Here is a 13,403-nt window from a genome sequence, read left to right as displayed (position 1 = left end):
TTAACAAATATAGCTGATGCTCTAATGAGCCAAGAACTAATTTCCTGAACTAAAACCTGCCAATGTACTAAGAACAAAAGATCAAATGTCACGCAGAACCCTAAATAACAGGTGTATTGTAATGAGGCCTTTCTGGAAATAACACCCCACCTTTCTCATTTAAATCATACAAGGAGGAAATGGTGGCACCATGCCAACTGGTGAAAAAGATATACTTACTTAGGCAGGGCCTTTCAACATCCTCAAATTTTATTATATGAATAATGCTGGTTGACACAAAGCAGTCTCCATTAGCATACAATGTGCCCAGTAACATAGTATGTATTATTGATAAACACAATGACAACTGTCTCTATATTTTTTCTTTTTTTTTTTTTTAAGATTTTATTTATTCATGAGAGACACAGAGAGAGAGGCAGAGACATAGGCAGAGGGAGAAGCAAGCTCCCCACAGGGAGCCTGATATGGGACTCGATCCCAGACCTCGGGATCACACCCTGAGCCAAAGGCAGATGCTCAACCTCTGAGCCATCCAGGCGTCCCCCTATTTTCTATTTCTATGACATGCTGAAGGTGATTTTTTTTTAAAGATTTTATTTATTCATGAGAAACACAGGAAGAGGGAGAAGGAGGCTCCCTGCAAGGAGCCTGATCTGGGACTCAATCCTGGGCCAAAGGCAGACATCAACCGCTAAGCCACCCAGGCATCCCTTCAAGGTGATTTTTATTTTCTTTTTGAGATTTTCCTGTACTTTCCAGATGTCCAACAATGAACTCAAGTTACCTTTATAACTAAAAAGAAGTACATTATTAAACTGGTCATGGTTAGTCTCATTATGCTAATATATGTCTTAAAAACATGAATTCATCAGTCCAAAGAATGTGAAATATAAAAGATTATTTTTCTAAAATCTAAGTATATGTTTACTATGGACTTAAGAGTATCAGGAGACCTCAGAGAGCTCACAATCAATTCATAAATATTCTTTAGTTCACTTAAGAAAGTAAAAAAGATGATAAATATATTTTGGGAATTTCAGTGCTCACTGTAACTAGTGAGATAAGAAATAAAAGAATTTTTTCCTTCAGAAGAACAAGAGCAAAAGCTATCAGATGGTCAAGGACATTATGCCCATCTCTATCATCTCAGAAAATAAAATTCTTACACAAATGATATCCAGAAAGACAGATGGCGGGGAACTGGAACTGAGTGAAGTATTCAGTTGCTAGGTGGCCTGAGGACATTGTTAAGGACACACTTACCCTCAGCTCCCTGAGGGTTCCATGCTGCTCTACCTGACCTACAATTTATAGATAGTGTTACTCAACCCAATGCCAAGAGAGGACAGGATGAGGGACGGAGGATCAAAAGGAAGAAAAGAAGTCTTTTTTTGGTGTCCAACATGAGAAAAACAGGTTGCTATTCTGCTATAGCAACATCAATTCTTCTGTAGCTATTCACACAGCTGCATTCCTGGAATGTAACTATTTCTTGCTCTGTTTCCCTTGGACAACCTCTACAGGACTGGTGTGAGCACAGTATCTCATTAACTTGCTATTTTATTGCAAGTGATTTACCTATAGAGATGATGCTGTTTGTCTTCAGCTATGAGGAACAAAATTTGAAAAGTAGATTAGATTAGAAGAGTTAAAAAAGAATAGAATGATTTGGGCAGCCCCTGTGGCCCAGTGGTTTAGCACCGTCTTTGGTCTTTGGCCCAGGGTGTGATCCTGGAGTTCCGGGATCGAGTCCCACGTCAGGCTCCCTGCATGCAGCCTGCTTCTGTCTCTGCCTCTCTCTCTCTCTCTCTCTCTCTCTCTCTCTCTCTCTGAGTCTGTCATGAATAAATAAATTAAAAATCTTAAAAAAAATTAGAATGATTTAACACAAGAAGGAAGTTAGCCATAAGTACATAATTAGGGCACCTCAGGAAGTCTCCATGAATGGCAAGCAGAAATGAGTACAATGGAGCAGAAATGGAGATTAAACCAGCTGACCTCTGAGGTACCATCCAACCTGGAGAGCTAAGCACCAAATATCTGTGTTAAAAGACATGGCCAACTATACAGCCAACTTGAAGGGGCTCCCATAAACCAAAAATGGGACAATTTAAACCTCAGAAAGAATAAGAGCTACAATAGATTGAAATTCATAATCTTTTTTTAAAAGATTTATTTATTTGAGAGAGAGAGAGAGGGTGACAAGGGCAAAGGGAGAAGGAGAAAGAGTCTTAAGCAGACTCCATGCTGAGCATGGAGCCCAACCCAGGGCTCAATTCCACATCCCCAAGATCATGACCTGAGTCAAAACTAAGAGTCAGACACTTAACCAACTGTGCCACCTAGATGCTCCCATCAACCATTTTCAAATTAATGAATGTTAAATAATTACAAGTGGAAAAATACATAATTGATCAATTTGGGATGAAATCCATTGCTGTGAAAACTAGTAAATAAATGAGAATCAAACATTTATCCTCAGGATAACAAAATATTTAATGAGAAGAAGTTTCTTCTTTTTTTTTTTTAAAGGGATTTTATTTACTTATTCATGAGAGACACACAGAGAGAGGCAGAGACAGAAAGAAGCAGGCTCCATGCAAGGAGTCCAATATGGGACTCGATCCCGGGAACTCAGGATCATGCCCTGGCTGAAGGCAGACACTCAACCACTAAGTCACCCAGGCATCCCAAGAGGAAGTTAGAAACTTCAGCTAATAAACTGAAGCATGATAAGATCAGAACATCACCATTTTGCAACTCCTCATGATCTAGGCAATGATCATCAATGACTGCTCACATCACAAGAAACAGATTTTATATATCTCCTGATGGAAGTACATAACATCCTTTTATCAAGTACTCTTCACATACACATGCACACACACACACAAATCAGAGTCTGATCAAGCCTTTAAATTTATCCAGTAATTTATAGCAAATAGAGTGGGAAAAGAAATATGGTAAATGGGACACAATCAGAGAAATCCAAATGTAAGAAACTGTTTAGGATAAATCACTATTTCTTTAATAATTGAAAGGAAAAAGGAAGAGATAAGAAGGCCCTTAGATTAAGAGACTTAAGAGATATCTAAATTCAATTGCAGTGTATGGGTCTTAACATTCTGAATCAAACAATCAAACTCTAAAAAGAATATTTTGTTATGAAATCTAGCAAATGTGAACATGGGGCACCTGGGTTGCTCTGTCAATTCAACATCTGACTCTTGATTTGGGCTCAGGTCATGATCTCAGGGTTGTGAAATAGGGCTCTCTTTCAGGGTCTGTGCTCAGCAGGGAGTCTGCTTGAGATTCTCTCTCTTTCCCTCCCTTCTGTTCTTCCCTCGGCTTCCATATTCTGTCTCTCAAATAAATAAATAAGAATCTTTTAAAATTAAAAAAAGAAGAATAGGGGACTAAGGAAAACCATATTTTTAATTTCACCAGACTTAAATTTTATTTTTATAATAAAGGCATATGGTGTTTTAAAAACAGAGGGGGTTGGGGCAACCCAGGTGGCTCAGTGGTTTAGCGCCGCCTTCAGCCCAGGGTGTTGATCCTGGGGACCTGGGATCGAGTCCCATGTCAGGCTCCCTGCATGGAGCCTGCTTCTCCCTCTGCTTGTGTCTCTGCCTCTCTCTCTCTCTCTCTCTCTCTCTCAATCTCTCTCTGTGTGTCTCTCATGAATCAATAAATAAAATCTTTTAAAAATTTTTTTAAAAAAACAGGGGTTGTTATTATTATTATTATTATTATTACATGTATACAGGGTTGATAAAGGGCATCCACATAAAACCTATAGCTAACATACTTAATGTTCAAAGACTGAATGTTGCTCCACTTAGGTTGGATTGAGGCAAGAGTGTATACTCTCACACTCCTGTTTGACACAGTACTACAAGTCTTAGGCTGTGCTATAAGAAAAAAAAAGGCACATTTCTGAAAAGGAATGTACAAAATTGTCCCTATTCTCAGATGACATGATTTTTTATGTAAAAAATCCAAGGGGAAAAAAATTCACAAAAAAACCTTCTAAAACTAATGAGTGAGTTAGAAAGTGCATAAGATATAAAGTGTTAAGAGGCAATGCTGGGGTGCCTCACTAGCTCAGTCAGGAGTGTGAGACTCTTGATCTTGGGGTCATGAGTTCAAGCCCCACTTTGCATATACAGATAACTTTTAAAAAAAAAAGAAAGGAAAAAAAGAGAGGCAATTCTGCTTGGATTTCCTACATTTTTGTGCATCTTTCAGGCAAAGGCTCTCAGTTTTTGATCTGGACTGTCTTTTTAAAGATCTTGTGCAGCTGAAACAAAAGGTGTCAGCAATGAGGATCTAGAGCTTTTAGAGGATCAAAAACATTAGATGTTCATTTGGTTCAGCTCCAAGCAGCCACCACTCTGTTTAGAACAAAATGTAATTTAAAGCCTTGTTTACTGGCATACAGCTGCTCTTTCCCTTCTCATCCCTAATCCTTCTCTTCCTATCCATTCCCTCTACCCAGAGGCTTTAAAAACAAAACAAAACAAAAAGACTAGGGTTTGGGCAAAGGTCGGCCTCTCAGCAAGAGGAACATGTAAGTCTATATGTATCTACCTGAATATGTTAGGGAACCTCAAGAATGAGAGACTCAAATTTTTATGATCGTCCTATCTGGACTCTTATAAGGAGGGAGCAACCTGGACCCTTGTAAGGAGGGAGCAGCCACATCAACTGATGGTCTAGACATGGTTCATCATGCAGAAAGGAAGCTAAAGTGATCTTATGGAAGGGGCCTTTTCAGTTGATTCAACTACTACTGTTTCTACATTTGAATGTTATATAGGAACTGATGGGTTGCATGCTGGTGCTTCCTCAACCCCCAAGTGCCAGAGGGCATCTTCCCAATAAGAAAGAACCTCACATAAGAAGGAATAGTGGGACAAACTCTTCTATTTGCTACCAGTGGGTGCCTTAGGATTTAATGCAAATGCCTCCCCCTCTCATGTCCAAAAGCATACCTTCATCTCAAAAGAGATGATGTGCATTTGGTGGTTGGCCAGTAGGAAGCCTCAGTATCAATGGCCCTGATGGAGAGTAACACATCCCTTCCCATAGGGAAAGCTGGTAGACCCCAATAGGAGTCAGGGGCCTGACAACAAGTAAAGTTCTTGGAACTATGAATCAACTAAACAGATTCAACAGGGCTCAATCACTCTGAAAGTCAAGGAAAAACTGCTGTCTCCTTGCCACTCTTCCCAAAGTGGAAGCCTTATTGGGCTCTTTGGGTGCTGGGGATAGTACCTGCTTCATGTTGGCCTTACCTGGTCCTTCTTCCTGGCTAACCCACATAATGGTATCTTTGGAATGTGGTTCAAAACAACAGACTTCATCGGAAGCTGTATAGCACACTGTGACACACTTGCTGCCTTAGGGGCTCCATATCTCTAATAACCCCTTTGAGCCAAAAGTCTCTGTGGCTGATGATTTTGTTGACAAGAACTTCTGGGTAAGGGAAGCAGCCTCCATGTGGAAGTACCTCTGGGGGTTTGAACTCAGTACCTCCCTGTCAGGGTTACCAGGTACACTCCTTCTGAAAAGCAGCTATTAGCTTGCTACAGAGCTGTGGTCAAAATTGAATGACTGATTCATGTAAGCCTTATAAATCTCTGGCTCAATATTCCCATTTTGGGATGACTCGAACCCTATGACTGAAAATATGAACAGGGCTCACAAAACCTTGCTACATTATCAAATGTAAATAGTATGTTCAAGAACACAGCCAGCCTGGCCCACAGACATCCAGGCTTCACAGAAACACGGAAAAAAAGAGGCAGCTATCTCTCTGAGGAAAATTTTGCCATCCACTCAGTCATGTGAACTATTTTACTGGTTCATTGGGCCCTCCATTCACAGACTCCCCTAAATCCTGAGGGTGGTTTGGCTAAGCTAAAACTCAGTGGTTTCCACTGGCCTACCGCCACTATTCAGCCTCAATGCCAGCACTGCAACACTAAAAATGGCCATGAAAAAAAAAAGGACATGGCATCTTCACCCAGAGGACAGAACTCAAGGTTCTTCTCAAAGCTCCTGCTCTGTTTGCTGACTCTTGGGCTTTTGCCAGTGGCCTAGATATCTCTGGTCTGCCACTTTGAAAACTTTAGATTGGCGAATCAGACACCCCTTTTTGAGGCCATGAACTATGGGGAAAAAATGACAGCTACTGACTGAACTTTGTGGGGCCTTCATGGAGAAGCCCACATAAAGAGCCATTCTCTGATGAGACTGCTCAGAATCCAGCTGCTAATGGGCCTGCACTGCTCTGGAGCCATCATCATACCAGACATGACAACACATCCACCATCACAGAAAAGGCAGAGGGAAGGGCTCTGTGTCTGTGCAGGTTGCCTCTGCATTCCAAACCTGTGACGGCTGTCCAAAGTTGGCACGGCTGTCTCCTGGCTGACTGACACTTAACATCCCCACCCCACCCCCTCCACACCTCAGGCTATTTCTTGAAGCTGCCTCATCACAGATGACAATTTTTAAGGTTATGGTGCTGTTGTTTCAGCGTAACCAGCCAACCACAGTCACTCTATTGTGACCCTGAGATCACTACATTATTGTGTGTTTGGTTTTCTGGACAATTTAGAACTTGACCATAGACATCATTTATCAAAAAAGCTTATTTAACAATGGGCTGACCAGGTATTCAATGGATCTTCCATACTTCCTGCCATCCACAGGTATTTGGTATCTATCCTTAAACACTGAAACAGCCTCCATATAAATCAACTCGAAAAGGTTTTTGACCTTGGGGATCCCTGGGTGGCTCAGCAGTTTGGTGGCTGCCTTCAGCCCAGGGCCTGATCCTGGAGTCCCAGGATGGAGTCCCACATCGGGCTCCCTGCATGGAGCCTGCTTCTCCCTCTGCCTGTGTCTCTGCCTCTCTCTGTGTATCTCTCATGAATAAATAAAATCTTAAAAAAAAAAAAAAAGGAAAAGGTTTTTGACCATTTCCCTCATATCATGGTCTGCATACCTTACTAAGGCAGTTGGTCACTAAATGTGGCTGTCCCAAGAAAAGAATCATTTCTTCTCTGCCACGTCCTATGAAATGATCAGGATGAAAGCGTGGCAGTTTCTTAAAAAGTTAAGCATATGCTTACCATAGAAGCCAGCAAATTCAACTTCTAGGTATGTACCCTATGGATAAAAAATTATGGTATATCCATATAATGAATTTTAGCAACAAAAGGGAACAAATTGCTAAGTGAAACAACTTGGATGAATCTCAAATGTATTTCGCTAAGAAAAAAGGCAGTCTCAACGGTTTCATTCTGCAAGTTTCCATTAATAAGACATTCATGAAACAACAAAACAATAGTGATGAAGAATCAATATGGAGGTTGCCAGTGATTAGGAATGGGAGGAGTATGTGGTTACAGTGGAGTAGTAGGAAGGAATTTTGAGAGATAGTAAAGCTGTTCTGCAGGCTGACTGTCCCAGTGATTCATAAGTCTGTACATGTATTAAAATTCAAAGAACTATATGCAAAAAGAAAAGTCAACTTTACTGAATGCTAATTTAAAAAAATAAAAGTGAGGACTACAGTCTCCAAAAACGTCAATTTTTTAAATTCTTCTTTTATTTTTATTTTTTAAAGATTTTATTTATTTATTCATGACAGACAGAGAGAGAGAGAGAGAGAGAGGCAGAGACACAGGCAGAGGGAGAAGCAGGCTCCATGCAGGGAGCCCGACGTGGGACCGGATCCCGGGTCTCCAGGATCAGGCCCTGGGCTGAAGGCGGCGCTAAACCGCTGAGTCACCTGGGCTGCCTTAAATTCTATTTTTTAAATGAGACATAACTCTAATTGTTGGGCTGGCGAGACTGGGGACCTCAAAACGGCCGACCCCAGGCCAGCAACCTCCCAATAATGCCGCCTTGCCGCCCTGCCCCCATCTTCCCGCCGAAAACTCTCTATAGACCCCCCACTGCGGTTTGTCTGGGCGATACTCCCCACCCCACCCCTCCCCTGCGGGCAGGGAATCTGGCCCAAGAGTGCTTCCCATTAAAAGCCTGTTGCACCAACTTTTGCCTGGCCTCTTTATTCTATTTCACTACCCATCGAATTAAACCTGACACTAATCATATAACATATGTTAGTTTCAGGCGTACAATATAATGATTTGCTATTTGTATATATTATGAAATGATCACCATTGTGTCCTTAACATCCATCACCATATATAGTTACAAAAACAATTTTTTTCTTGTGATGAGAACTTCTAAGATCCACTCTTTTAGAAACTTTCAAATATGCAATACAATATTAACTATAGTCACCGTTCTGTACATTACATCCCCATGATAAATAATATCTTATAACTGGAGGTTTGTACCTTTTGACCACCTTTACCCATTTTACCATTTTACCCACTCCCCACCTCCTGTCTCTGGCAACTACCAATCTGTTCTCCGTATCTTTGAGCTTGGTTGTTTTTTTGTTTGTTTGTTTTTGTTTTTTTTTAATTTTTATTTATTTATGATAGTCACACAGAGAGAGAGAGAGAGAGAGGCAGAGACATAGGCAGAGGGAGAAGCAGGCTCCATGCACCAGGAGCCCGACCTGGGATTCGATCCCGGGTATTCAGGATCGCGCCCTGGGCCAAAGGCAGGCGCTAAATCGCTGCGCCACCCAGGGATCCCCTGAGCTTGGTTGTTTGAAGGAGATATATATTTAAATATAATTATATATAGTTATAGTTATATATATTATATATATTTAATATAATATATACTATATATATAGTTCTATATAGTTAAATATAGAAAAGAACCAAAAATGTCAATTTTGTAAAATATCAAGAAATGTCTGTGGAAATGTTCCAGTTTAAAGATGACTAAAGAGACATGACAATTAAATGCAATATGAACCTAGATCAGATCTCATACTGGAAGGGGAAAAATAAAGATAGATTCTTTTATATTAGAAATATCACTGTAGTTTCAGGTCTAAGCTTACTCAAAACCTGGAAAAAATTGACTTTAAGTTCCAATCCATTTGACGTAATTTTAGAATATAGGTGAGGGTTGGTGGGGTGAGGTAGGGAGCCAACCACCAAGAAAGAATTCTTGAGAATTCTTTGGTGGTTTGATTAAAGCATGGGAGACAGGACCTGGGGGGCAGGAAGAGCTGATGCTTCAGGGTTGTGAGGGGAGGCTGATAGTATACTTGGGAGTTGGGGGAAGTAAGGAAAAGGAAAGTTTCAAAAGGATTTTCACATGCTAAGGAGGACCTACAAGATCCTATCAAGGTTGTTTTCCCCTCTAGCCAGGCATTAACATTAAGACAGTTGGGAGCTTCCTGGAGGAATGCCACACATAACCACTCAGAAGTGGGGGGGGGGAGTGGGGTGGATTTCAGGGTGTCAGGTTGTACTTTGTCCCCAGCTCCCTCATCACACTGATCATTTTCTACATCAAACTAATAGATCCAACTAAGTTTATAAGTTTAAGCAGGCATAGAGTGCCTGCTATATCTAGCGCAACAGAAAGTCCTCTTTTTTCTCCAAAGGCTGCTGAAAGTCTTTGACTCTTTCTAATTCTACCTGCCAAACTATTTATTCACTCTTCTTTAATAGTCAACTTGCTGCCATAAAAACATTAAAATGTTTCATGGCTTTTAGGCATTAGTTGCTAGTTTTTTGAAAAGTCGTCTGAGATTATTTTTCTAGTCCCCAAGAAAGCCATTCATTTTACAACATCGCACAATGTCCGGATATACGGATTCATTCTCGAGTAGCTCATTATACAGAAACAATAATGCAGAATAATATAGGAGTAATACAGAATTTGTGTTTTTCTCAAGTTGGCAAAAATTTCCTCCCAAGATATGTACACTGCTGCTACAAGTAACAGTAAATCCCAATGCTAACTGGCTCACATAATGAAGACGGTTTATTGACTCATTCATTATGGATTGATCAACACTCCAGCTTCATTCTTCTGTGACTGTCTTGGTTCCGTCTTTTTTTCCCTGATCTTCAATTTTGTCCTCAAGCTGCGTCCCATCATAGTGATGAGGGAGCAGAAGGCTAGCTGAGGACAAAGCACAGGCTGACACCCTTTAAACCAACCCCACCTCCACTCCTGCGTGGTTGAGACGTTCCTCAGGAAGCTCCCAAGGTTGTTAAAACAGCCTTTAACTTGGTGATGGCAAAGTCTCCAGAATCTTGTAGGTCCTCTTTAGCATTTGAAAATCCTTTTGGAAACCTATCTTCTCCTTACCTCCCTCAACTCCCAAGTATGAAATCAGTCTCCCTCACAACCCCAGGGCAGCTGCTCTTCCAGCTCACCGGTCCTGTCCCAATGCTTTAATCAAACCACCAGTCTGCACCAAAGAGGTCTCAAGAATTCTTTCTTGGTCATTGGCTCTAGACCTCACCCCACAAACCTCACCTACATTCCGAAACTACATCAACGGTGGCAAATGTCCACCAACAGCAATCGGGACTGTATGTTTCTTCAATCACGTTCAGAGAAAGAGAGAAACAGTATCACTTAACCAAAATATGAACTAGAAATGCCAGATGTCACTGACTGTATACCTTACATCAGGCACTATCCCTGAGTCGCCAAGGCCGGGTCCTGCTGTCAGAGAGGAGCAGATGCTGGGGAGGCCGCTATGCTGCCTGCTGTAATCGTTCTTTATTAGTTACTCTCTCCTTACATAGTAATAATTAGCTACCGTTTCTTCGATACTGCCGTAGGCTGCGTCTACACACTGCTATAGCCCTACCAAAGTCCAGGGAACTAAGCTGCATACGCCAACTACCCAGGTAAGGAGCTTTGTTGTAGACGACGTGATGGGAAAGGAGACGTGACAGCAAACCACTTCAGCAAAAACAGCAGGCGGGACACAACGGTAGCTCCGGCCACTGCAGCAGCACATCTAGCGGTCGTGCCTTGGGAATGAGGGTCCTTGCTCTCTTCTCCTGCCTGGTGTCTCCCCCGTCGCTGCTCCGCTCCCCACGTCCGGGAGGCCTCCCCGCCCCGTGGGCACAGCTCCGGGGCCTCCTCTCGGCCGTCGGCCCCGCGGGCGCCCTGGGCTCACACGGCGCCCCGCTGGACCACCATCTGCCTAGGAACCCCCGCCCCCCCCCGCCCCGACTTCCGCGGTCTCATGGGAGCGCCCGCCCCCCAGGTCGGCACCCCGCTCATCCTCACAGAACTTAGGAGATGGAAAACCAGGCCCTGAAGGACCACGTCCTCGATTATAGCTAATAGTGTCCGTGTCAGGATTCTAACCCCACAGGCCGAACCGGCCCAGCGACCCAGGGAAAACGCACCGTCCCCCAGGGAGCAGCGGCCGCACAGCGGAAGCGGGGGCGGAGCACACGGGGACCCGCCTCCCGGAGCAGGAGCGGAAGCGGAAGTGCCGCCGGGCTGTCGCTATGGAGACGCGGGGGGTGGGGCCACTCCGAAGAGCGCGACCTTTAACCTGCAGCCGAGGTACGTCAGAGGCGCCCGCAGACGGAAGTGCGGAGGCGGCGGCGGCGGCGGCGGCGGCGGCGGCCGGGCTGCGCGGCTGCGGGGCTGCGGGGTCGCGTGGCCGCTGCGGGTCCGCTGCCATGGAGGTAACGCTGCTGGGGCAGCCAGACTGGGAGCGGGGCCCACCACCTCGCCGCCGGGCCTTGTCGCGCCGCGGTTTGGGGCACGGGCCTGAGCATCGCGGAGGGCTTGGCAGCCTCCCCCCCGCCCCCGTGCCCCCAGCCCGGTGCTGCCCCGGCCTCTCCGCCGGGCCCCAGACAGTCCCTCGCGATGACCTGGCCCTGTACAGCCTGATTGTATACAATTTGCCTCAGCGACAAACTCCTCGCTCCCTGATTCTTTCTCACGTGGGAGCGGTCCGTCTGGGATTAGGAGGAGTTGTGACACCTAGGTTTGATTTTGTTTTGCAGGATCCTGTTCAAGATGGGGTGGCGTCACCAGCCGCCCCTGGGACCGGGAAATCCAAGGTGAAGAGAACACAGTGCTTGAGTAGCGGGCTCCCTGAAGACTGGAAGGGTGATGAATGGACAGGGGGCGGCCTGTTGAAAGGAAATCCTTCTCCAAGGGGTCCCGATTTTAGTTCACACAGTGACCAATCTGCTTGGTGGTGGATGGATTTTTTTTTTTTTTTCAAGTTTCCTGGTATGAAGAGTTGACTTTGTTTACTTAGTAGTCCTGGTTAGCACTGCCAGATATTCTGCATTTTTTCAGACAAAGTAGTCTAATCTGCAAGGATTTATATAGTGGAAAGAGTCAAGTAAGAAGGAGTCAAGGGACTATTCTCTAGACTTCTCCTACGATGCAAAAAAAAAAAGTTGAATTAGGTAATTTTTATGGCCTCATACTAGGCTTAACATTCAATGATTGTAAAAAGACACTGGTTTAGTGCTTGCATACTAAGGTTTTGGCACTTAACCGGAGCACGCAGTTACTTCGTTTAAGCTTCGGTAAGCTTAAATGGTAACACAGGTACTTTTATTCAGATTTTACACGTGAGAAAACAGCCCAGGGGTTAAGTAATTTTCCTGGTCTCTTTTTTCTTTTCTTTTTTTAACGTTTTATTTATTTATTCAGGAGAGACACAGAGAGAGAGGCAGAGGGAGAAGCAGGCTCCATGTAGGGAGCCCAATATGGGACTAGATCCATGGACCCCAGGATCACAACTGAGCCAAAGGCGGATTGAGCCACCCAGGCCTCCCAATTTCCCTGATTTCTTGAAAAGACTTAATGCATCCTGATTCCTCTTGTTGCTGTAATTATGCTTACATATTTTCATGTAACAAAGACTTATTCAGTCTGGATTAGAATAATTTTACAGGAACTTGAATTAGTCCCAGTCCCCTAATTTTACAATTAAATCAAAACCCAGAAGAGTCTTAACCTAACCAAGAGTATATGTACATAAGAGAATAGTACTGTGAAAAAAAAAAAAGAGAGAGAATAGTACTGTGTTTTACATTTCATAGTAGTTGCTTAACAAGTTAATTACTGAGTTAAAATTGCATTTCCTAATTTTTACAATACGGTTTGGTGGACTTAAAGATTTATTCAGTGGGATTTTTTTTTTTTTTTTTGTGGCATGATGTTTCTTTTGTGGCATAATAGAAACATGAGTTATAACAAATTGGTTACATCATTACACCTTTCAGCTGGAAACATTGCCTAAGGAAGATCTTATCAAGTTTGCCAAGAAGCAGATGATGCTAATACAGAAAGCTAAATCCCGATGTGCAGGTATTGAGTTGAAAATATTCATCTTTCCCCACAATCTCATTGAAACATGGTTAAAAGTAGTTTTACTTTTTAAAGATTTATTTATTTATTCATGAGAGACACAGAGGCAGAGACACAGGCAGAGGGAGAAGCAGGGT

General features: G+C 43.2%; 1 protein-coding gene across 2 annotated transcripts in view; it reads left to right on the top strand.

The window, feature by feature from the left end:
• Nucleotides 1–11,519: 11,519 nt before the first annotated feature.
• Nucleotides 11,520–13,403, top strand: part of GCC2 (GRIP and coiled-coil domain containing 2) — a 54,226-nt gene continuing 52,342 nt past the window's right edge. For both annotated transcript variants that reach the window (XM_055327881.1, XM_055327880.1), the window contains exons 1-3: nt 11,520–11,618; nt 11,943–11,999; nt 13,182–13,266. In XM_055327881.1, the coding sequence (XP_055183856.1) occupies nt 11,613–11,618; nt 11,943–11,999; nt 13,182–13,266 (148 nt within the window). In that variant the 5' untranslated portion in view covers nt 11,520–11,612. The remainder of the gene's footprint in view (nt 11,619–11,942; nt 12,000–13,181; nt 13,267–13,403) is intronic.

The sequence above is a fragment of the Nyctereutes procyonoides genome, unplaced genomic scaffold, assembly GCF_905146905.1.
Source record: "Nyctereutes procyonoides isolate TBG_1078 unplaced genomic scaffold, NYPRO_anot_genome, whole genome shotgun sequence".
Lineage (NCBI taxonomy): Eukaryota > Metazoa > Chordata > Mammalia > Carnivora > Canidae > Nyctereutes > Nyctereutes procyonoides.
The sequence above is the reverse complement of the archived record's forward strand: the minus strand, read 5'-3'. Positions and strand labels throughout refer to the sequence as shown.